The sequence below is a fragment of the Loxodonta africana genome, chromosome 3, assembly GCF_030014295.1.
Source record: "Loxodonta africana isolate mLoxAfr1 chromosome 3, mLoxAfr1.hap2, whole genome shotgun sequence".
NCBI classification, from domain to species: domain Eukaryota; kingdom Metazoa; phylum Chordata; class Mammalia; order Proboscidea; family Elephantidae; genus Loxodonta; species Loxodonta africana.
The window spans coordinates 38,833,779-38,859,472 of NC_087344.1; the positions used below are offsets into that span (position 1 = coordinate 38,833,779).

At 49.0% G+C, this 25,694-nt stretch overlaps 1 protein-coding gene across 1 annotated transcript in view; it reads left to right on the forward strand.

The window, feature by feature from the left end:
• Positions 1-25,362, forward strand: part of AJAP1 (adherens junctions associated protein 1) — a 100,337-nt gene extending 74,975 nt beyond the window's left edge. Inside the window, exons 3-5 of the mRNA XM_010593152.3 lie at positions 20,247-20,334; positions 23,146-23,388; positions 25,290-25,362. Coding sequence (XP_010591454.2) covers positions 20,247-20,334; positions 23,146-23,388; positions 25,290-25,362 — 404 coding nt within the window. The remainder of the gene's footprint in view (positions 1-20,246; positions 20,335-23,145; positions 23,389-25,289) is intronic.
• Positions 25,363-25,694: the final 332 nt, after the last annotated feature.

Here is a 25,694-nt window from a genome sequence, read left to right on the forward strand (position 1 = left end):
ATTTACATTCATCGTAATTATAGATAAATAACTGTTTAGTGTTGTCATTTTGATGCCTTTTTATGTGTGTTGTTGACAATTTCATTTTTCCACATACTTTTTTGTGCTGAGACGTTTTTCTTAGTAAATTGTGAGATCCTCATTTTCGTAGTGTTTGACTTTATGTTTGTTGAGTCGTTACATTTTTCTTGGCTTTTATCTTGAGTTATAGAATTGTTATACCTCTTTGTGGTTACCTTAATATTTACCCCTATTTTTCTAAGTAAAAACCTAACTTGTATTGTTCTATATTGCCTTGTATCACTCTCCATATGACAGTTCTATGCCACCTGTATTTAGTCCCTCTTTTTGATTATTGTGATCTTTTACATATTGACTTCAGTGATTCCCTGTTTTGAGCATTTATTTTTAATTAATCTTAATTTGTTTTTGTGATTTCCCTATTTGAGTTGATATCAGGATGATCTGTTTTGTGACCTTGTGTTGTGCTGGTATCTGATATTATTGGTTTTCTGACCAAACAATATCCTTTAGTATTTCTTGTAGCTTTGGTTTGGTTTTTGCAAATTCTCTAAACTTGTGTTTGTCTGCAAATATCTTAATTTCCCCTTCATATTTCAGAGAGAGTTTTGCTGGATATATGATCTTTGGCTGGCAGTTTTTCTCCTTCAGTGCTCTGTATATGTCGTCCCATTCCCTTCTTGCCTGCATGGTTTCTGCTGAGTAGTCTGAACTTATTCTTATTGATTCTCCCTTGAAGGAGACCTTTCTTTTCTCCCTGGCTGCTTTTAAAATTTTCTCTTTATCTTTGGTTTTGGCAAGTTTGATGATAATATGTCTTGGTGTTTTTCTTTTTGGATCAATCTTAGATGGGGTTCGATGAGCATCTTGGATAGATATCCTTTCGTCTTTCATGATGTCAGGGAAGTTTTCTGTCAGCAGATCTTCAACTATTTTCTCTGTGTTTTCTGTCCTCCCTCCCTGTTCTGGGACTCCAATCACATGCAAGTTATCCTTCTTGATAGAGTCCCACATGATTCTTAGGGTTTCTTCATTTTTTTTAATTCTTTTATCTGATTTTTTTTCAGCTGTGTTGGTGTTAATTCCCTGGTCCTCCAGATTTCCCAGTCTGCATTCTAATTGCTCGAGTCTGCTCCTCTGTCTTCCTATTGCGTTGTCTAATTCTGTGATTTTATTATGTTTTGGATTTCTACATGCTGTCTCTCTATGGATTCTTACAACTTATTAATTTTTCCACTATGTTCTTGAATAATCTTTTTTGAGTTCTTCAACTGTTTTATCAGTGTGTTCCTTGGATTTTTCTGCAGTTTGCCTTATTTCGTTTCTGATGTCTTGAAGCATTCTGTAAATTAGTTTTTTATATTCTGTATCTGATAATTCCAGGATTGTATATTCATTTGGGAAAGATTTTGATTCTTTTGTTTGGCGGGGTTGGAGAAGCCGTCATGGTCTGCTTCTTTATGTGGTTTGATATGGACTGCTGTCTCCGAGCCATCACTGGGAAACTTGTTTTTCCAGAAAATCCGCTGACTGGGACACTGGCTCCAGGCTCCGAAAACAGTCGCTGCTTCCCCGTATTTGTTCGTTTTCCATCTCTAAATCTGTGTTTGTTGTTCAGGGTTCGTAGATTGTTATGTATGTGATCGATTCACTTGTTTTTCCAAGTCTTTGTTGCAAGAGGGATCCGAGGTAGCGTCTACCTAGTCCGCCATCTTGGCCCCGCCTCCAAGACAATTATATATATCTGTTTATTGTTTTTAATAAAATGGCAGTTGGCAGCATTATGACAGCGGCTGTTATTGTATTTAATGACATTCCTGCCAGGAAGTCTAGAAAGTGCTCAGTGGGCCCCTGTGGGAGGCCAGTGCTGGCAGCTCCTGCCTTCCCCTTTCTTTCCCTCCCTGCCTCCCAAACAGAATTGTGTTGCAATTTCCCCCAAATTTCTGGTTGCACAGAGATTTTCATGAAGCTCAGGTGTAGCACCTCCCTCCTACTGGCTCAGTTGACACCATCAGTGGATTTTGAAGGTAGAGTCAACCGCCAAGGGGACACCAACCTCTGCAAACTTTGGGCTTTGCTCCAGGAGATGGAGCTGGACTCTCCCCCTGCCTCTCTGACTGTGTTTAACCCCAGAAGTTTGACTCAGAATGCACTGGAAGGTATGTTGCGGATGCTTGCTCTCGATTTCAGTAGCTACATCAGTGAGCAAGTGTCTGTCACCCCTGAAGGAGAGGGGCAGCCACTATGGGCCCCAAACCAGAAGCTAGTGGAGGCAATGGATTCAGCCTGCAGAGAGCAGCTCAAAGGTCTGGAGGCAAGAGTCTTGGCACTGTTGGGTCATTGGTGTGGAGCCAGGACTGGCAGTTGGGAAACTGTGGTGATGTCGTCGTGGGTAGCCCTGACCTTCTAAACCCCAAAGCAGGAGCTTGTTCAAGCCAAGTGTAGTGTTGAATTGTGTCCCTCCAAATTCACATCCACCTGGAACCTCAGAATGTAATCTTACAGGTGTAATTAGTTAAGATAAGGTCATACTGGATTAGGCTGGGCCCTAACCCGATGACTCCATCACTCATGTGTTGATTTGTTGTACTGTAGTGGCTTGCATGTTACTGTGATGCTGGACGCTATGCCACTGGTATTTCACAAACTAGCGGGGCAACCCGCAGTGAGAGTTTTCAGCAGAGCTTCCAAACTAGGACAGACAAAGAAGAAAGGCCTGGCTGTCTACCTTTGAAAAACAGCCAGCGACAACCTTATGGCTCATAGCAAAGTGTTCTTAGACTCACTTGCTTTGGATATGTCAGCAGGAGGGATCAATCGTTGGAGGAGGACATCATATTTGATGAAGGAGAGGGCCAGCAATGGAGCGGGAGATCCTCGGTGAGCTGGATTGGCACAGTAGCCACAAAGATGGACTCGAACTTGCTGGCGGTTGTGAGGATGATACAGGACCAGACAGCATTTCATTCTGTTGTACGTGCTGTTTCCATGAGTCAGTCTACTCAGTGGCAGCTAACAACAACAACAATCCAATGACTGGCATACTTAAAGAGAAGGACACAGAAAAGACACAAGGGAAGAAGGCCATGTGAAGACAGAGGCAGAGACTGGAGTGATGCTGCCACAAGCCAAGGAAGACCATGGGCCACCAGAACCTGGGGAGATAAGAAAGAATCCACCCCTAGAGCTTTCAGAGGGAGCACAGTCCTGCCAACACTTTGATTTTGGACTTCTGGCCTCCAAAACTCTGAGAGAATAAAGTTCTGTTGTTATAGCCACTCAGTTTGTGGAACTTTGTTACAGGAAGCAGCAGCCCCTAATGCACGAAGACTGGGCAATAAACAATATTCCTCCTGGATCAGCATTTCCCAAGTTGAGTTCTTCCCACCTGTTGTTGTTGCTGGATGCCATCGAGTTGATTCTGATTCATAATGATGCCATGTGACAAAGTAGAACTGCCCTATAGTTTCCTAGTCTGTAATCTTTACCAAAGCAGGTCACCAGGGGCTTTCTCCCAGTGAGCAGCTGATGGGTTTGAACCACTGACCTTTCTTTTAGCAGCTGAGCACTTAACCATGTTGCCACCAGTGCTTCGTTCTTTCTGTCTAGCCCATGGGTTTGTACTGAGGGTCTGGGGTGCCACAGAAACCTTGCTGGATGTGGAGGACCAGCCCTGAGAAGGACTGAAAGACAGAGAGCCCCCACCCTCTCAAGAGCTAACGTTCTGGGTGTCCATGGGGGTTTGCTTTTGCCTGGGGTCTAGACACACGTGCTCTGAAGGAGAAAGATGCAGGCATCAAACTGTTTGGGGATGCTGGGTTACACCAACGTTCTGAAATGGGTATCTTTTCTGGGGGCTCTCAGACCTGCCCATTTGCCATTGTGCTTCACGAATCTCCAGGCGGAAACTCAGCTTCATCACAAGACCCTCTGTTCTGATTGGAGCATGCAGCTCCTGCTTTTCTAGAGCATTGAGAAGGAGCAGTCTTTTGGGAAGCCAGGTTCTGCATCCCCTCTTAGTCCCTTGAGCCATGCCCACTTTGGACTGCCCCTTCTCTCTTCTGGAAAGCAAAACCCATCTATCCCATGTGCAGTCGCTCATGCCATGAGCCCTAACTTGGGGTCCCTGGAGGGGGATCCTGGGACAAAGGCGTAGGTATGAGTAGTTAATTTGGGAGTGTGATACAGAGAGCCAGATGGGGCTGAGAGTCCAGAGAGGAGTCCCAGGTGTCTGACCCTGTGAGCTCTCCAGATAAGTGGGTAGTCCCTCTGGGAGGAAAAGCTCACCTGGAGGGCTGTGTGGGTGTCACCTCCTGCAGAGAGGCCACCCAGGCAGCCCTGCCTCTGGGCCTTGCTTCATGACTTCCTTCCCTTTGCCTTGAATTCTGTTCCTTCCCTTCCTCATCTAAATCAAACCAGTTGTCATTGAGTTGACTCAAATTCATGGTGACCCCATGTGTGTCTAAGTAGAACTGTGCCCCACAGGGTATTCAGTGGCTGATTTTCCCAAAATAGCTCACCAGGCCTTTCTTCCAAGGCACTTTTGGATGGACTTGAACCCCTAATCTTTCAGTTAGCAGCTGAGCTGTTAACTGCTTACACTACCCAGGGACTCCCTCTTCACCTCAGGTGGCAGTTCACTGTGGCCACAAGAATGCCATGTAACAAACAAGCCCCAAGCCTCAGGGCACACAGCAGTGAGGGTATATTGCCCCCTCATCTGGGGCTGTGTGGGAGTAGGTCATCGGCTCTGTTGATCTTGGCAGGTTCTCTCACATGTATGGGGCTGCTGTCTCTAGCTGATCCAGACCAGTGCCCTTGAGGGAACTGAAGCCACCAGCCCAGCTCCACGTGCATCTCATTCCCCAGCACAGTCCACCAGGGCAGGTTCTTCTGGCAATGGTGGAGGTGCACAAGTGTCAGCCCATGCACATATCTGTGCCATGCATACACTCACCCAAGGCCTATGCTCCACGCAGCGGACCCAGCCCAGAGACAAGGGTTGGGGCAGGTCCCATACCTGGGGGAGGCACTGCAAAGTGACACAGCACAAAGTATGGTGCAGGAGGTGTGAAGACTGGGTCCTTCAGGCAGCACATCTCACCCAGGGTCCAGGCTCCATCCCTCAGGGAGGCCCCGCCTCCTGGATCTCCTAGATGGGTCCCCATTACAGCTGCTCACAGTACCTCTTGTCCCAGACATGGTACTGTGTGCGTTTCTAAGATGGGTTCACGTGTGCCTCTTCATACCCTAGACTACAGCAGCTCCAGGCAGGGGCTGCCTTCTGTAGCCTTCGTTTGGAGTCCTGTGCCTGCACATAGTTGTTGTTAGTATCAGTGCTGTTAGTTGCCATCGAGTTGACTCTGACTCATGGCAACTCAGCGTATAACAGAATGAAATGTTGCCCTGTCTTGTGCCATCTTCATCATTGTTGGCATGTTTGAGCCCATCATTGCAGTCACTGTATTAATCCATCCCATGGAGGGTTTCCCCTGTTTCCTTGGGCCGTCTACATTACCAGCAGCGATGTCCTTGTTTAGGGATTGGTTTTTTCTGATGACATGTCCAAAGTAAGCAGGCCCTCAAAAATAACTGTTGAGTGAACACACAGCACCCTCTGGGACAAGTGTGTCACTCTAAGCCCTCTCTCACTGTAGACTGTCAGCCTGCACAGAGGTGGGGAGAGGAATTGGAGGGCTCCCCGAGGCCCTGCAGCCCAGCACGGGGAGAGCTCCCACTCAGCCTGACGCTCAGTGAGGGGTGTGTTGCACACATAGTGTTCTCTCTCTGATGGTGAGGCTGTCCCGGGAAGGCCTCGGGGAAGAGCAGTGTTTCCAGAAGTGACCCTTGCAGATATGGGGTCAGGGGCAGTTCCTGTCAGGAAAGTCAGGTTGCCAGGGCCAAGTCCCACACACCGTTCCTTCCTCTCCCTGAGATACCAGGACAATGGTGGTGACTGAGCATCCACTTTGTACTGGGCTCAAGGCCATGCATGCGTTGTCTGCAGTCTTCCCTACAATCTCAAAGCCCAGGAGCTCAGAAGGACAGAGCTGGGGCAGAGCACAGGTGGAGCTGACCCCCAATGCGCCAAGTTCGTGTTTCCATTCCTCATCCCCTCTGACTCTCTGGTTACATAATAGACCAACAGAAGAGTTCTTCTCATTGGAATTGCTCAGGGTCCCTCTCCAGGGTGCTGCCAACCTTCCTAGAACCACTTCCTCCTTCCTTCAGGCCATCTCTTTGCTTGTTAACTCCAAGGGTCCTGCTTGGTCCTCTTCTCTTGTTTCTGCCCTGGGCCTGGAAGCGGCTTGTTTAAACATAACTCTGGTGGTGTAGTGGTTAAGAGCTACGGCTGCTAACCAAAAGGTCAGCAGTTCAAATATACCAGGTGGTCCTTGGAAACTCTATGGGGCAGTTCTACTGTGTCCTATAGGGTTGCTGTGAGTCAGAATTGACTCGATGTCAATGGTTTTGAAAGTAAGTAGGTGATGAGGACTTGAACCCCAGTAAGCAAAGGGCCTGTTGTTTGGCTTCCCAGATACTTAATGTGCATTGGGGGAAACTCTGGTGGCGTAGTGATTAAGTGCTACGGCTGCTAACCAAAAAGTCAGCAGTTCAAATTCACCAGGCGCTCCTTGGAAACTCTATGGGACACTTCCATTCTGGCCCATAAGGTTGCTATGAGTTGGAATTGACTTGATGGCAATGGGTTTGAGTTTTTTTTTTTTAATGTGTATTAATATCTGAATAGAGGGCAGGACATCTATCTTTAAAAACCAAAAGAAAAACAAAAAAACACCGGTTGCTGTTAAGTTGACTCCGAGTCATGGTGACCCCATGTGTGTCAGAGTAGAACTGTGCTCCACAGAGTTTCCAATTAGATCAGTAGGCCTCTCTCCCAAGGCATTTCTGGGTAGACTTGAACCTCCACCCTTTCAGTTAGCAGCCAGGGGTTAGCCTTATGTCATCTCCCTCCTCCTTGGGGTATGGTGATGACCAGTTGCCCTAGAGTTGATGCTGACTCATGGCGCCCCCATGTGTGTCCAACTGGGCTCCATAGGGTTTTCAGTGGCCGATCTTTCAGAAGTAGATCGCCAAGCCTTTCTTCCAAGGCTTCTCTGGGTGGACTTGAATTGACAACCTTTCAGTTAGCAGCTGAGTGCGTTAGCCGTTTATGCCACCCAGGGACTCCATGTATTTTTAAAAAGATCCCTAAATAAAGAGATGAGCAGGATTAAAACCCCTGGGGTGGAAACTGGGTGGGAAGCAAGTGAGTGGTTAGATCTAAGCACCCTGAGCTTTCTGGAATCAGTGAGGCACATGTCTCTTCACTTGTTTCCTGAGTTTCTGGAGCGTTTGCTGCAAGTCACGAAGCAACCAAGCCACTCAGCAGGCCCACCCGGCCCAGTGCTCCTGGTCCAGGAAGGATCCAGGACTTCTGTGCAGACTCCACTGTCATGACAGCTACGACAAGAGCTGCCATCTTCTGAGCATCTGCTGGGAGCCAGGTCCTGGTGTGGGCGCTTTCCAGTCATCGTCTCTAATGTCACATCGAAGCAAGGCTGATTTGTATTCTGGAACAGGGGAACAGGCAGGTCTAGGCAAGAGCAGGAGGGCCGGCTTTGTGAAGGGTTGGACCCTGTTTGCTCCACGCTTTGATCTGTGCACTGTTTTGTTGGCTAAATATAGACCTTGTCCCAAGGTGGGGGCTGGTGTTGCTGAGGAGTCATCTGGTAACCAACTTTCTAGCTGACGTGTGGCTTTCGGTGCGCCTCGGCCAGGCTCAGCCTGGCCACGTGCTGTGTGGACAGCCGAGAACCCTCTGCTCCCTAAAAAGCCACCTTGTCAAGCAGGTTCCGTTCCAGACCCCTGATCTCTCCTTAGCACCAAACGTTGCTGACTTCCCCCAGCACGGTCCAGCCAAGTCTCTTCATCCTTTTGTTGAAATACTAAAATACTATCGGGAGTTTAGTGAGAGAAGTGGGTCATTTCCATACCAGCTACTGAGCTCAAAGCAGAGTATCAGCTGCTTCTATTTTTAAATGAGATGAGAAATAAATTCAGTTTGCATGTGTGTGTGTGTGTGTGTGTGCATGTGTGTCTGTGTGTGCATGCATATGCACCGCTATATTGTACGTGTGTGAGTTGAAGTTTATGCACGTGTGTACACGTGCGTGTATATATATATGCACATGCATGTGCACGTGTGAGCTTGTGTGTGTCTGCACGTGCATGTGGGTGTGTCTCTGTGTACATCTGCTTGTGCGTGTGGTGTCTGCGTGTGTGTGTGTGTGTGTGTGTGTGTGTGCATTCTTGGAGGAAACCACACAGGGCAGAGGTGAGACAGTGACAACTTAAGATGCCCCGATGCTCATGCCTTGCGGACCGCTCTGGAAGTTTGGAATTAACCTTTGCTGTGATTGGGCTTGTGTAAAAAAAAAAAAATTTTTTTTTTTTTTTTTGTGGTTGGGCTTGTGTTTCCCTCAAGGCTAGTCTTTCTTCTTAGGAAAGAAATTTCCTGAGAATGAGCAGATCCAGGTCCCCCCAGCTGGGGAGCCAGAATCCCGTTTCCTCAGCCCTGACACAGCAGCATCTGGTCACTGCTGTCCAAGGGCCCGTCCTCTGACTGCGAGTCAGAGGGACCAGGTGGACGAGGCCTGGTTCCCGCTTGTAACCCATTTTTGTAGCCATTGAATTCAGTTCAGAAAAGCTTGTTGAGCTTTGCTGTTTCCACAGAGCTGACGTGCAGGTGAAACCTCCTCCAATCATGTGGCCGTCCAGTAGGGAGGGGCCAGAGAGGATCACAGGATCATCACTGCCCTGCCTCCAGTTACCCCTCTGGGGCAGGGGTCAACACACTTCTAAAGAACCAGATAGTAAGTGTTCTGGGTTTGTGAACTGCGAGGTCTCTATGGCAACCACTCAACTCTGCCATTGAAGCAAAAGGGCAGCCTTGGACAGTACACAATGAATGGGCATGGCTGCGTGCCAATAAAACTTTATTTATAAAGTCAGGCCCAAACCCAAAAAACCCAGTGCCATCGAGTCGATTCCAACTCATAGCGACAAAGTCAGGCAGAATAGGGATTTGGCCCTGGGGCTGTAGTTTGATGACCTCTACTTTAAGGCCTCATTCCTCAAAGTATGGTCCAGGGACCAACACAGTCAGTGTCTCCAGAGCAGATTAGAAATTCAGAGTCCCAGGCCCACTTAAGGCCTGCAGAATGAATCAGCGTCTGCATCTTAATAAGCTTCCCTGTCTTAGTCATCTAGGGCTGCTATAACAGAAATACCACAAGTGGATGGCCTTAACAAAGAGAAATTTATTGTCTCACAGTCTAGTAGGCTAGAAGTCCAAATTCAGGGCTCCACCTCCCAGGGGAGACTTTCTCTCCCTGGTTGAGGAGCTTCTCAGCACAGTGACTCTGGGTCCAAAGGATGCTGTATGCTCCCTGTGCTTCTTTCTTGGTGGCATGAGGTCCCCATGTCTCTGTGCTCGATTCTCTTTTTTATATTCCCAAAGAGATTGGTTTAAGATACAACCTGATCTTGTATATTGAGTCCTACCTCATTAACATAACTGCCACTAATCCCACCTCATTAACATCGTAGAGGTAGGATTCACAACACACAGGAAAATCGCATCAGATGACAAAATGGGATGTCATGCAATACTGGGAATCACAGACTAGCCAAGTTGACACACTTATTTTTGAGGAACACAGTTCAATCCATGACATCCCCAGAGGATCTGTGTGCACATTGTGGTTTGCGAAGCCCTGGTCTAGTGTTACCACATCATAGCAGCATGTGGAGGAACACAGTCATGGACTGTGTTTACTGAGGCCCTCCTACATGCCAGGTGTGCTGCCGATGACTTTCCTCTATCCTCTGAACACATCCTTCCCACATCATTTTGCAAGAGCTGTTGTAACAAAGTACCACAAGCTTTGTGACTTAAACCAACTGAACTTTATTCTCTCATAGTTCCGGAGGCCAGAAGTCTGAAATCAAGGTATCAGCAGAGCCATGCTCCCTCTGAGGCCTATAGGGGAGGACCCTTCCTTGCCTCTTCCAGCTCCTGATGGCTCCAGGCATTCCTTGGCTTGTGGCCACATCACTCTAGTCTCTCCATCATTGCATGGCCTCTCCTCTGTCTCTGTGTGTCTTCTCCTCTTTTATAATGACACCAGTCATAAAAAGATTAGGATCCTCCCTACTCCAGTACGACCCCATATTAACTGATTACATCTCCAAAGACACTACTTCCAACGAGGCCATGTTCTGGGGTTCTGGGTGGACATGGATTTTGGGGGGATACTATTCAACCCACTAGAACAAGGCTGAGTCACTTGTCCAGGGGCTCGATGCCCAGGTCTTGGTATGTGCTGTCTCAGGGGACATGGCTCTGAAGTCTGCTGTTGGGTGGGTCATAATTTTCCAAACTTAGGGTGAGAGGCCTGGGCTTCCCCAATTCTTAATTCCCCAAGGTGCCTGACCCTTCAAGTACCACCTAAACTCAGAGGGCAAACCTGCTGCTAGTGAGGGTGGGCTGAGCGAATGACAGCCCCCAACCTCTCCACCACCACGCCCCACTCTCCCTGCAGACCCCGGGTTTGAAAGGGCGGTGCTTGCTCGCCCCTCAGGCTAAGTAGCAGAGCATGCCAGGGTTAGCCGAGAAAATGGTGTTGAGGAGTGAAGGCGGATCCATGCTTCCATTCAGGCTTGGAATTGACTGATGTGCAACCTTTCAGCCAAGACTTGTTGCTTTCCCCCAGGTTCTCTGCCTTCCCATTTGTGTGCTGTGCTGTCTCAAGTTCAGAGGAATCTCCAAATGAAAAGAGAGTCCTCCTGGCCCGGGTATAACTTGCTCCTTGATATGGCCAACCAAGGGAAGCAGCATTTATTTCATGGGTCTAGTAGTGTTAGGGGTACCGTGCAGCCTCAGATGCTTGCTGGGGGTCTGGAAACCATGGCTGGCAGGGTCCTTTTTAGTCCATGACACCTTGGCCATTGGCCACCTGTGTGGAGAAAGGACTCTCATTCTAAAAGAAGTTCTGGGGACTGGGTGGGGCATGGGCCCTGGAGCAAGCCTGCTTGGATTTGAAACCTGTTTGCCATGCCCTGGCTGTGTGTGCACAGTGGTTAAGCACTTGGCTGCTAACCGAAAGGTCAGTGTTTCAAATCCACCAGCATAACAGCTTTGCTAATTTCTCTGAGACCTTCTGGTGAATTGTTGAACCTGAGGGTGGTCTTGGGGACCTCCTGAATTGCACTGAGTGACGTTGAGAAAATTTCTCACCCTCCCTGCATAAATGGGGACAATCTTTGTGCCCAGCTCACAGTGTCATAGTAGGTGCTGCATAAGCTAATACACATAGTGTACTTTCAGCAATGCTTGGCACACACGGCCAATAAAACTAGGCTTGTTCATTAGGTGGATTGACACTCCAGAGGCTGTGGAAGTCAGTTCTGCATCCTCCCCCAGCACCGCCTGTGTTATTAATAAGGAAGGGTCTGGAGGGAGAAGAGGGGATGTGAAGGCAAAAGGAACCAGAGCAAGGCTCACATCCCACCCTTTGAGGTGGGTGGTAGACATTTCTGACTTTCTAGCCCAGGGCTTCTCAGCCTCAGCACCGTTGACATTTTGGGCCAGGGTGTTTTTTTATGGGGCTGCCTTGAGTGTTGTAGGGTATTGAGCAGCATCTCTTGTTTCTGTCTACTAGATACCAGGAGCAATGCCCCTCCCTGTTGTGATAGCCAGAACCGTCTCCAGACATTGCCCATGTCCCTGATGGAGAACCACTACTCAAACCTGCCTACCCCTACAGGTTCTTGTGGGGATGATTCCTGGAGGACTCACTCCCACTGTGTGGTTGTGATGAAGTAAGTCCTGTGAAATGTCAGGGGCAGCCATCTCTTTGGAGCGAGGTGTCACTGTTCTCTTCAGTCCATGCTTGTGCTCTAAGCTAGAGGGCCTTCCACTTTCCCTTCTGATGAGAAGAGACTTTACCCTGGTTGAGGGAAGGTCTGAGAAGGTTCCCAACACAGAGCTTCCATGTCCCCAGAAGGGACGTGCCACCCTCCCACATGCATTGATATCTTCATTCAACCAGGAATCCCATGTAGCTTCTGTGTCCAGAACCTTTACTGGGTCCTTATTACATAGGCCTCTCGCCTGAGGTTGGCTGATACTTTTACTTAACCTGAAAAGATGGGTCCTTGCCCGGCGAGCTCAGATTTGCCAATTAACTGGACCTCAGTCTTTGAGAAAGAGAAAGTAACTTTATGGCAATGCACAAAGCAAGAAGCGGGGAGGAAGTTCCCCAGATCCAGCTCCCCAAGGCATAGGAAGCAGGGCTTATATGTGATTTGGGCAGCAAGATGACAGCCACACAGGTGTTCTGGGGAGGGAAAACCCAAGAAGGCAGCCAGGAAACAGGAGGTGACGTAGTTCTTGTCAGACCTCTTGCTTTGAAATAGGGTCTGGGTGATGATTTGCCTTCTGATTCATTCCTCCTGCTTCTGTGTCTTCTGTTGCGGTCAATTAGAGGTCCCAGCTGGCCCTTCTGCGCATGCGGGTCAGGCCAAATCTGATTTGGGCTAGTTTAAGGACTAATGGAAATTTACTGGCATTAGTAAGCTCAGGTTACAATATCATGAGATGGGTCTTTCTGGCATGGTCTGCTGTCACCTTAGCCACCTCATTAGCGTAACCTGTCAGGTGTGGGAAGCACCTCTCTAAACTCACTGTCACTCATTCCTTGGAAGGCTCTGCTGGGTTACTCAGAAAACAGCTCGCTCCTTTGAGTCCCTGCTCCAAAGCCGGCAGACTTCTTTTTCTGTGCACATTCCGATTTTAGAAAGTGCATTTTCCCTCACTAGCCTGTTCACAGGAGATGGCCAACTGCCTCTGAATGAGCTCTAGACCTTGAGGTCCCACCCCTCATGAAGTCAGGCTGGCCTTGGCCCCTCGCCAGCTTCCCATGGATGCTGTGAGCTTTGCTGTGTTCAGGCCTGTGTGCTCCCAGACACTATCTTTTCAAGGACCAACTAGAAGGGAGTCAACATTTTGCAGGTCTTTGTGGAAAAGGAATGGCCTGTTTGCAATGGAATTGGCACTTTGGGAACCCACTGTTACCCCTCGCTTATCAAACTCACCCCTTCAAGACAGATATCTTCATAACCTGTGGTCAGTGGATCTTTGTCTGCATAAATGCAGGCATTATATTTATAATGCATTACACAATGAGCTGCTGTAAACACAGAAATGTCATCCATTTGCCTCTGCAAATTCCAGGGCCGTTGCTCCTGCCTTCATCCAAATGTGCCAGCCAAATGTGCCAGCACCGTGTCTTGTGCTAGAAAAGAAGGTCCCCAAGTGTTTGCTTTCACGGTGGACAATGCCCCTTGTTTGATTTGGCTTCGTTTAACAAGGCTCAATCCAGACATGGAAATGGTAAAAGATGGATTACCAATTTCCACATCCATCTTCAGGGCCTGATCTTATTACAAACCACCACAAATACAACCATAAAAGCCCTATTGATTGATGCAGAGCTTGGTAATCCATCTGTCTCCATCCAGGTATAATTTTTCATTATCTGGGCAGCTGCTGATTCCTAGCACATTAGTATACAGTGGCAATTATGAGGAGCAGAAAGAGCCCCTAAATTAGCAGGAACAATAACACCTGTCAGGAAAAGGAAGCAAGAATCCCCATGCAGCATGCATCCAAGCTCTGGGACCATGTCTGAATTGCAAAGAATTTGAAGATGGGATTCAATATTGACCTTGGAAGTGGAGAGAAGAAAGCTGTTTTGTTTTTAGCTTTCTTTGGGGCCTGGAGTGTATATTCCCTTAAGGTGACATCATTGCCAACCCAATCACAGCCCACACAACAGCTAGTGTAGAAGCTGCTCCAAGGATGGCCTTGTCCAGGGTCCGTAGGGTTTATGCTGCAGATGTTCCTGCTCGCTTTATTTAATGGCCACTAGAGACTTGCCTGGGGAAACATCATTTAAGGTGTGAGTGCTGTGGGGATTTAGCAAGGAGAGAAGGTGGGAAGATGTCCTCCTAAGAACGTCACCATTTGGGTGGGGCAGATGTAGTCCAGTCCAGAGACCAATGAGGTGAGGTCTCTCTCGACACAAGGGTTCTATGAACTGAACACTCTTGTCTTGTGCAAGACGCACTTTTCTTTCAACATCAATGGAGCAAATTGAGACAGACAGATGGTTGAAATGTTTGAGTGCAATTTATTGTTGTTGTCAGTTGCTGTTGAGCCAGCTCCAACTCATGACCACTGCATACACAGTAGAATGGAACATTGGCTGGTTCCATGCCATCTTCATCACTGGTATGCTTGAGTTCACTCTTGCAGCCACTGTGTATTTTGAGTGCCTTCAAACCTAGGGGGCTCATCTTCCAGCACTGTATCAGACAATATTCTGTTGCGATCCATGGGGTTTTCATTGACTAAATTTTCAAAATAGATTGCCAGGCCTTTCTTCCTAGTCTGTCTTAGTCTGGAAGCACCACTGAAACCTGTCCACCATGGGTGACCCAGCTAGTATTCGAAATACCAGTAGCATGGCTTCCAGCCACATGCAGCAACCACAGGACTGCGAACTGACAGACGGGTGGTGGTGAGTGTCATTGGAGGGGTTAAAATGCTGAAATTCCCCCTGAGTTTCAATGTCCAGAAATCAAGGATGCTATCTAATTGAGTTCCCAAGGGAATCTAACACCAAATGACCTCTTCTCAAGCTGGTTTTTGATGGAGGAACCCAATAGGGCAATGCTGCAATGTTATAGATTGTTGCAGCCTGATGATAAGCTAGAGTCTGTGGCTGTCTTTGGAATAGCCTTGACACTGACCAGTGATAATTCCAAAAGACAGTAAACCTTTGGTGATGGAGTATGAAGGTTCTTGTTGTTAGACCCAAAAGATTGCAGTTTGGGGCTCGCTTTAACAAACCATTCAAAATAGATGTTTCTATTTAATTTATAAACTGAGCCACCTTAGGCTCTTCCCCTAAATCGGGGGTCTGCAAATAATGGGCCATGGGCCAAATCCCACCCACCACCTATTTTTATAAATAAAGTTTTATTGGAACACAGCCATACTCATTTGTTTGCCTATTACCCGTGGCTGCTTTGGCACTATAGCCAGAGTTAAGTAGCTGCCATACAGACTATATGGCTGCAAACCTATATGAAGAGGTTTGCCGACCCTGGAACTACTCCAAGACTTATTGACTTATGCAGATGAGGAAACAGTTCCTGGTGTTTGGGGAGAACTAAGTGATATGACGGGAGGCTTTAGAACTCTGCACAATACAACTTCTCGCTGGTTGTTCTTTCCCCTTCCTTAATAGCAGACCTCTGAAAGAGGTAACATGATGAGGCATCTCATGAATTTTCTATCCTACAACCTGTTTCCAACAAGTATCATTTTTGACCACATGCAAGAAGATCTGGTCCTTGGTCAACCATCATGATTTTGTTGTCTTCTTTTAGCCTGGGCTGGATGGTGCACATGGTAAATATGCTTGACTGCTAACAAAAAGGTTAGGGGTTCAAGTTCACCCAGAGATGCCTTGGAAGAAAGGCCTGGAGATCTACTTTAAAAAAATCAGCCATTGAAAACCCCATGGAGCACTGTTTTACTCTGACACACATGAGGTCACTATGAGTTGGAGTCGACTCAATGGCAACTGGATCTTCCTCATTCCTGAGCCCAATAGTCCATCTGAAACTCCTGGGTCAGGTGTTCGTACACAAGCTCTCTGCTTTGCAGGCAAAAATATTAGTAGGATGTTGACCTCTAACCAAGTTTATGACTAGAATATGGCTACAGTTGGGAGTTAGCATGTTTGATGTTCTCTGGGGCTCCCAAGCAGAGTATTGGCTTCCTGTCCCGGCTCTGCCAAGAGTCCAGGGGAAAAGCGTTTTAACTTCTTAGAGTATCAGACTCCTGGTTGGACCAACAGGTGCATCAAGATGCCCCCTCACAGGATTGGTGACAGGTTAAATCCTATCATGTGTGTGAAGACTTAGCAAGATGCCTGGCATAGAGAAATGTCTGGAGAAAGGGTAGTCCTTATATTATTGTATTTCTCCCCACATGACCTTAGCTGATAATTAATCGCATATTAACCCAGTGGCATCGAGTTGATTCTGGCTCAGTCGCATATTACTTCCTCCAAATTTTAATTTGGGAAGTCCTATGAAGAAAGTTCACGCAGGTGGGAGAAGGGCCTTTGGAACAAGACAAACATTGGAAATATGTCTCTGCCTTTCTTCGTCTTCCCCTGGTTTATTTTCTTCTTCTCAGTTATGAGTCAAACTCTATATCACAGAGCTAGCACTTCAAGAAGCTATGTGTGTATGTCAGGTGGGGTATACAGGTAATGAAGATGGGGTCCCTTTCTTACGAGGTCCTCAGGTCAAGGTCTGGGCTTCTCAGTGTCATCAGAGAGGTGGGTCCCCTGAGCCAACTGTCTCCTCTCTAGACCACAGTAGTATCCACCTGTTGAAAGAGGAAAATCATTCTTTTCCTTATTTGCAGGAAATTAAATTAGGAGGAAATTAAACATGGAGAAGATAGTTGGTCACAGGACTTTTCCTTTCCAAGGACTTTGGTCATTGCAAGTATTCAGTCCAAAAGTACTCCCTTTGTATGGGATTTTGTTGCTTTTGGTTACTGTTGAGTTGAGTCTGACTCATGGTGACCCCACATGTGCCGAGTAGAATAGCTCCACAGGGTTTACAAAGCTGTGACCTTTTCAAAGCAGAACGAGAGGTCAAATCTGGCAGCTTCCTGGGCCTCCCCTGGTCACACTACAGTTTGAGAATGGACAACGGAGTGCTTTTCTTATGTCAGGATGTTTTCAGGGTCCGCAGCTGGGCCTGACCACAGGCTGATCCAGTCCTCACCACTCCCCGTTGTCTTACTGTGGCTCCTTTTGCTCTCTTTTATGGCATCCACCCCATCTCCATAGGCCTTGTGTTCACGTGCCTTGGCCTAGGACGTGGCAGGTTTAGCAAAGAAACAGAGTCCGTTCTTGCCATGGGGTTTAGGACATGCCTGGAAGGACGTGCCAAGGAAGGGCTGAGAAGATCTTGGTGTGGGCCCAGAACACTTCCTGTGGGGCTTGTCCATGGAGGAAGAGATTTTAGAACCTATTCTTTCCCAGTGAGGAGCCCTGATGGCTCAGTGCTTAAGCACTCAGCTGCTAACTATAAGGTCAGCAGTTCAAACCCACCAGCCACTCTGCAGGAGAAGAATGTAGCAGCCTGATTCTGTAAAGATTACAGCCTTGGAAACTCTATGGGGTAGTTCTACTCTATCCTGTAGGGTCACTATGAGTCAGAATCGACTCAACAGCAATGGATTTGTTTTTGGTTAGTTTCTTTCCCAGTAACACAGAGAGGGAAGGGCCTAGCCTCTGCCCCTGGAAGGATGAGGCGGTCAAGTCTAAGCCAGCACTGAGATGACCTAGGTTTGAGGTTAGGAGCGAAGTCATGTGGTACAAATGCTATTGGTGTGGGCTGGGGAGCCAGCAGACCCTCTGTAACCCCAGAAATTTACACAAGTCCTCCAGATGCAGTTTTCACTTCAGTAATTGGTGAGGACAGTATCTACCTTTCAGAGGTGTTGCCAAGAATACGTGAGATGATGCGTGCCAAGCACGCAGTATGACATCTAATGCTTGCTACCCCTACTGAGTGTGTTCATCACTAGCACAGTTGGCCTCGTCATCACCACAGAAAGCCCAAGCACAGGCAGGAACACATCCACTTCTGACAACATGGTGGCCTCTGGATCAGACCGGGGGAGCACGCAGTGGGAGGGCAAGGGAGCCGATGCAAGCAGCTGTCCTGCACAGCTGTCCTCTACACTGGGCATCCTTTCCAACTCTTCTCTGCCGTCAAGGTCTCCGTTGGGTCTCAGGACCTTGGTGAATACAGAGCTTACTGAGGCTGGTGGGCATCCCATTGCTGGCGAGATTGAGGATGGCCCTAAAGCATAGCTCAGCTTTCAGCCCTTAGGCAAGCCGATTTGGTGGTCCTCAAGGAGAAGGCAAACTGTCCCAATGGTTTTCAGCAGATGTCCAGAAATTGGGCCAGGAATATGGGACTGTGGAGACCTGGTGGTACAGTGGTTAAAACGCTTGACTGTTAACTGAAAGGCCGGCGGTTTGAACCCAGCAACCAGTCTGCAGGAGAAAGACGTGGCCGTCTGCTTCTGTAAAGATTTACAGCCTTGGAAGCCCTTTGAGGCAGTTCTACCCTGTCCTATGGGGTCGCTGTGAGTCAGAATCAACTTGATGGGAACGGGTTTGGGTTTTTGGGGGGAGATATGGTACTTTGGCTTGGTTACTTTGTACAGGTCATTAGGAAAAACCAATTGCTAGAAAAAGACATGGGGTCATCAAAAAAAAGGGAAACCCTCAGTGAGATGGATTGACACAGTAGTTTCAATAATGGACTCAACCATACCAACAATTATGAAGATGGTGCAGGACAGGGCATTGTTTTGTCTATTATACATAAGGTGGTCGTAAGTCGGAGCCGACTCAACAGCAACTAACAACAACAATATGGGATGCCCTTGTCTGAACCAACAGTCAGTGCTGCAACTTTGGAAACTGGAAGAATGGGCATTGCCACTGAGCTGGTCCTCACTGGTACTGCCCAGCACACAGCTGGTACTCAGTAAAGGCATGAAGGGAAGCCCACGCCGTTCATGTACTTGCTCCACTGTTTTTCGTGTGGAGCTTATCCCTCCTGACAGACAGCAATAGCCCTGCAAGAGGGGGAAATAGGGAAGATTGTTTTCTGGTCACGCCAACTTCTAATCATTTATTTCCAATTTCCCCCATGAGGATAATAGTCAGCGAAGAGGTAACATCTGTCTGTGAAACTGTGTCCTTGGAAGGTGGCCAGAAGAATCTTTATCCTATGGGACTGACCACACTGCAGTGGGTGTGCATTGGCCTCCCCAGGCTCAGCCATCGTCCAGTTGTGTCAGGTGTGAGGAGGGGATTTGGCAAAGTGGACACTGATATTGGGGCCCCAGGGCTGGTGAAAGGATAGGTGTTCAAACATCTTGGATGAAAGAATGTGGGGGAACTATCTCTTTGTGGGTAAGGGACTGCCCCCCGCAGGGCTCCTCTAATTCCTGCCTTGCCTTTATTGTCCCTTGGGCACAGTTCTGGCGAGGAGCAGAAGAACCAGGCCAGAGCTTGGACCTTCCCTGGTGGTCCTGACTGACCAGTGGAGTTGGCAGGGGATGTCCCAGAGTACAGGTCCCAGGAAGGATGCAATAGATGTGTCACTGGGAAGGCTTGTACCCGAAGGATCGTGCAGGGCCCAGAGGCCCTGCACACCTATCCTCCCCTCACTCCTGAGGTTGGCAGCACCGCTGCTGGAGGGCTGGGGGAGACAGGGGCTGGGAGAACATCTTAGTGGCACCTGGCCAGCCCCCTTTTGCGGTGGCCAGTTCTGCTGTTCCTGTCATGCCGATTTAATTGCATCCCCTCCTTGTGGAGGGAGTACTGAGCCATGAGGCCAGTCCTCGGACCTTATTCTGGGACTTTGTGAACCATCAGCTGCTGGACTGGGACTGTTTATTCTGGGAAGTTCATCAGACAATGAACTTCTCGGAGGGAGCTTGGGGGAAAGGCTCCCCTTGGGGCATGATCCATCTAGTGCCCCAAGGGTGTGGGCCGATGTGACCTTCTTTCCCCACCTCCCTGGTGAGTTCTAGGCCAGTTCAGACCCTGCTTCCACATGCAGGCCAGAACCCTGGTGCTCGTGGTTCTGGAAATGAGGAGCAGACATACCCAGGGCATGAGGAGAGGAAGGCGGGGGTGGCAGCTCCCAGGGAATATCTTGGAGCGCACAGCAGCTGGGTAAAGGTGGCATGGGAAGAAAAGACACAGCCTAGTAGGAAGGGTATAGCTCTGGGCCTGCAAGGGCAGTGGTAAGGAGAGAGGCTGGGGCCAGAGCCTCCCTTCCTGGCCTCTGCACCGGTGGAACCTCAGACCAGAGCCTCCACGCAGATGGAAAGGGAGGGGCTGGTGTCTGTCACTTCCCCGTGCCTCATGCAGTGCCACGAGCCTTGCAGGGGGTCTGTAGGACTCCTGTCCTTGTACACACCGGCCTTACGGCTCCTGGCTCACTTTGTCTCCACTCTGTCCCTTTCTCCCTTACAGGTTTGGCTGTCCATCAGATCATCACCATCACCGTCTCCCTCATCATGGTCATAGCTGCCCTGATTACAACTCTTGTCTTAAAAAATTGGTAAGGATCCTTGACACCTCTGGCCTGAAAATGGGGGAGGGGTAGCTATGGGGGTCCTAAGGAGCCCTGGTGGCACAGCAGTTAAGCACATGGCTGCTAACTGAAAGGCCGGCTGTTCAAAACCACTAGCTGCTTCAGAGGAGACCTAGTGATCTACTCTTGTAATCTACTCTTGTAAACATTACAGCCTGGAAAATGCTATGGGGCAGTTCCACCCGGTCCTATAGGGTCACTAGGAGTCAAAATCAACAACAATGGGAGTTCCTGGACAGTGGGCACACGAAGGTCCCTGCTTTTCCCATCTGGCCCCAAGCTGCATGAAGAGGGTGTTGGTGTCCCTGTTTTGGTCCAGGAAGCCTGTGCAGCTCCATTTGCTGTGCTGAGCTCTGCTGCCTGCAGACTTAGGCAATTTGGCCAAGCCAGGGGCACTCCCTGACCCTGCTCTTTGGGTGTGGCCTTGTCCCCTGGTTTTCTCAGTAGAGTGGGATTATCCCAGCCTCCTTGAAATAGTTTCTCAGACAGCAAGCTACGCCTGCCCCTAAATCCGTTTCCTTTGATCCAAGTCTACCTCCTGGATGGAGCCCACTGAGGCACAAGCCTTTGTTTGTTTCTCTCTTGGCCTTCCCTGGAAAGGCTGTGACAGTGCCCTCTCTCCCAGCGCCCAGGCAGGAGTGTGCCCGCCCATCATTGCCACTGGGCTGCCTGCTGCCTGCTTCCCTCACTCCAAGCCTGCCTTCCTCTGGCAGCCGCTCTGTGTTCATGGAAATAGGTTATGGCTTGCTGCAGGCAGCCACCCTCGCCTACTTCCTCCTGAAAGCTGGCCTACTTTGAGGCTGGCCTTGCGGGTGTGCACACCTGCTGCTCCCCTGGGAAAGTTGGGGATGCTGGGCAGACCTGCTGCTCACCAGGCGCCCCAGAGGCCCTTGTCTGCCCGAAGAGACTCCTCCAGAACGCATGTCTCCTTTGAACTGCGAAGCTTACACTCCTGTGTGGAGTGAGGGACCCAGGGTCCCCCAGCTGGCTACAGACAGCAATAGGGATTCAGGGAGGGCTAAGGTTAGAAACAGCACCTGAGCCTTCAAAAGGCAAGGGAGCTCAGGGAGGGCAAGGCAGGTCTATGGGATGGGAGGAGGCCACAAGAGCCCAGGGCAGGGGCTAGGGTGGCCCTACTGCAGGGCAAACCTCACATGCACCGCATCCCGAGGCCTGGAAGCCACCCCCTGATGGCTAATGGACTCAGGGCCAGAGTGTTTTCTGGGTGCATGTAATGAGGACAGCGCAGCAGGTCACAGTGGGGCTTCTTGGCCAGGGGCTGGCCAGAGAAGGGCCTTTGGACCCCTCAGTGGTATGGCTGTATAGCAGTAAATCCCATGGACAGAAGGACTGTGCTCATCTTGATGAAGGAAAACCACTATCCCCAAAGGAGATGGCTGACTTTGTCACCCATTGAGTGATGGGTGGGCAGGCCTTCTTCTAGGTTTCTCAGTACACTGGGATTTGCAGCAAACCCTCAAAGAGCCTCACGGGGAGCACAGCCCAGGGGAGGGTCATGGTGTAGGGGCCATGGAGGTATGAGCTCCCTCTGCAGAAAGCTTTCCAGGTGGGTGTGGCATTTACCTTCTCACCTTTATGAATGGGGCAAGGCTCCTACTCCAGGAATTGTGATTCTTCCATTGGGAAGATGAAGGCAGGGAATAATCAGGACCCAGAGGGAGATGGGTGTCATGAGCCCCCCACCTCACAGCCCCTCATTCCATATAGACTCTGAGGATAAAGGGTGAGGGAAGCAGTGACCCATGAGGGGGACAAGGTGTCATTAGATCTCCGAGGCACAGGGGCGTGTTCCTCCCAGCCACCCCCTGCATGCCTTGTCCTGGGTAGGTGTGAGAGGAGGGCTGGCCCCTCATTGTTCTCGGGGACCTTGTCATCAGAAGTCAAGTCCGTGGGGTCACAGGTTGCCTTCCTTTACCTCTTGAGTGAGGGGGATGGGAGTCCCATACCTGTCCTAAATTGTAGCCCCCACAGTCCAGAGGACTGAGAAAATAGACAGGTATCCATGGAGCAAGGAGCCCTGATGGCTCTCAGCTGCTAACTGAAAGGTCAAGGATTCGATCCTTGTGGCTCCACAGGAGAAAGACCTGGCCATCTGCTTCTGTAAAGACTACAGCCTAGAAAATCCTCTGAAGCAGTTCCACTGTGTCACATGGGATTGCTATGAGTTGTAATCAAGTCAATGACACCTTCCAACAACAACATCCATGGGACATCAAGATGAAGGCCCAACCAGTCTCATTGCCAACCTGTCAGCATTGGCCAGGGAAGGGCTGAAGATAAGTGGTTCCCAGCTTACCAATTGTCCCCCAAAGATAATTACAGTCTGGAAAGAATTAATGACCCTGCAACGAAGGCCCCCGCACCAACCTATTCCACTTCTGTGGCTGGTACCTGTCACAGGTTTTCACCCAGTTGGTGCACCTGCGGGGGAACCAAGTCAGCACCTTCATTTGGCTGACATTCTTTGAGCAAACGAGGCCTGACTCCCCAATAACACAGCTCAATGGCTTATCTCACAATTCTCCCTGCAATAATGACCTACATTTAGAATTCAAATTTTCTTGAAAAAGAGCTGATTGCTTGATTGTGGTTGATCTTTCCAAAAAGGCTGGGAATTACCATTTAATATTAAATGAGGTATAATTAATGCTTGAAAATGAAGGTTGTGCATTTAAGTGCTGAGGTTGTGTTTGTGGGTTTCGATGTCTCCCACTCTCCCCATGCCCCACCCCCAACCCCAACTCCTCTCTCTTCTAGCTGTGCCCAAAGTGGGAACACGCGTCGAAACAGCCACCAGCGGAAGATGAACCAGCAGGAGGAGAGCTGCCAAAACCTGACAGACTTCACGCCCGCCCGGGTGCCCAGCAACCTGGACATCTTCACGGCCTATAATGAGACCCTGCAGTGTTCGCACGAGTGTGTCAGGGCGTCTGTGCCTGTCTACACCGACGAGACGCTGCTCCCGGCGGGCGAGTACAAATCCACATTTAATGGAAACCGGTAAGCTCAGGCTCGGGCAGCCCTGGAAGCTGCGAAGCAGTGCAGCCCATCACAGGCCCTGGAGCTGGGGTGCAGTGGGGTAGGGGCCAGTGATCTGTTGAAGCTATCCTTTAACAAATGCCAACAGCCCATATGGCGGAACAAGAGGGGTAGGGCTGATGCAAACAGGTGCTTTGCTCCCCAGAGAGAAGGCACCAGCCAAAATCTACTTCCAGAGCCCTAATGGATAGCTGATGGAAATGCATCCACCCGCCCTCAGTCCAACTCCATGGCTGCAGGCAGAGCTGCCATCCTCCCCCAGAGCATAAACGCCAGCTTTGCAGCTGTTGGCCTTCCAAATGTCAACAAATAATGGTTGGTCCCTTCCTGAGCCAGTATCTCTGGACTGCCATCAATAAAATGTCAACAGCAAATCTAGCAGAAATATCAAATACCAAGCAGACTCCTTGACCAGACATTTTGTTATTAAATGTTCTTTTTCATTATTCATGCGTAATCCCTCAAAGAAGACATGTACCTAGAACTATCCCCCAGAATATTTAAGAAACTCTTGAGTCAGCTTCCGGAGGTTTATCCAGAATTAAATTAAAATATCAATAAGCTCTTTTTTAAAGTGAGCAAGCCCTCATGCATCATTTTGTAAATTAAAAAAAAAAAAAATCTCCAACAACTTAGAAATCTTAGGAAGAAATGAGTAAGATGTCAGTCTGAAGGGCCCCTGTTAGCTGCAGAATTAGTGCTGAGCATTACTGCCCAAGGTTTCTGAAAAAGGGTTCCTTCTGGAACTAAGGGTGAAAGGACAATGGGGAATAACTTCTAGAAAGGAAGCAAGCTGCCTGCTTGCTTCTGTTGTGTTGGTTAATTTGTTCAGAGGCGGGGGATGCTGGGGCCTGCTCTAGTGTCTCATAGTTAATGTGTCCTTGTTCTGTCAGTTAGAATGAATGGATGGTCCTTAAATGCCTTCCTGCAAACCTCTTCTTGTACCTCCATGTTGGATTCTAGAATAATCTCTTCAGCGGAAGAAAATAAAGAGGAGAAGCCTCAGAACTGTTGTTATTCCAAACAACTTTGGTTTCACACTCCATGTTTGGAAAGCTTGTTTGTTGCATCCCAGCCTTCCAGAAGGCTGAGTTCACAAAGAATTGGCAAAAGGATTTTCAAACCATTTCACTGAATATGTGTGTATGTTGGTTTGGATATGAATCCTGGCCAACCAGTGCTGGGCCTTTGAGGGGAGGGAAGGGGTGGGTTGTCAGTTGGTGTTTCTGTCTCACTTTGCCACACTCTCTTTCCCTTGTGTTGTGTGGAGTGCCCTGTCCATGTCATGGGCGGACCCAGCGGGAGACCTTATGCCCGGGCGAGGAAGCATTGGTTGGAAAGGGTTCTTGCTTTTTGTCCTAAGGTAGTGCTCTCTTGGGTCCCAATGGCCTTGGGAAAATGGTGGCTCGGTGTCCGTGTTGACCAAACATAGGGCAGCCATTATGTGAGCCAGGCTCTTGTCCTCCCCTTCTTGTGAAATAAAGTGCTTTGTACATATGCCCTTAGATGCAGAGACCCTGGGCTCTGGGCGTGTCCTACAGATTCTAAAACAAAAATCCAGGGATTGCACAACCATGCTGGAAAGCCAGCCTTCTGACCTTCATGCCAGACCCCATGGATGCATGGACCCAGCTGGTTCTGGGCACTCAAAGCCTTTGAGGGTGGAAGGGAGGCATTGAGGAGAGAAGGCCTCTATGCACAGGGCAGTCCCTTCCTTCGGGAGGCCAGCAGGCCACCAGAGAGCATTACCTTCCTGCAAGCCTTTTCTTCTCAAAATCCAGTTCCCTGCGGCAGGCCTGACTGGCTTGCTTGTTGTGTGTTATGTACCAGCACGCGCAAGCCAATTTTTCTGCTCGCTGCAGACCCTCTTCTTCTGATCGACATCTTATTCCTGTGGCCTTTGTGTCTGAGAAATGGTTTGAAATCTCCTGCTGACTGGCCGAAGTCTTTTTTACCTCCTGGGGGCAGGGCAGACGCCATGTGTCTATATCATGGTACGTACTTCTCTTTGTTCATTGATTTTTTTTTTTTTCCTTTTCCTCAACTTCCCTACCCTTGCCTCCACTTTGGGATAACTGGGAGCCCGTCTTGGCACAGCGGGAGGATTTCTGATAGTATTCTCTTTTGGAATGCAAACCAGGGAGAAGGGCTTTGGGTCTTTATGTTGCATTTGTTAGGAGTGTCCCCACTTCCCAGTTGAGGGCAATTGCAGATGCCCATGAGCCTCGATTTCAGCCTCGCAACTGTTACTGACAATGTCTTTCCAA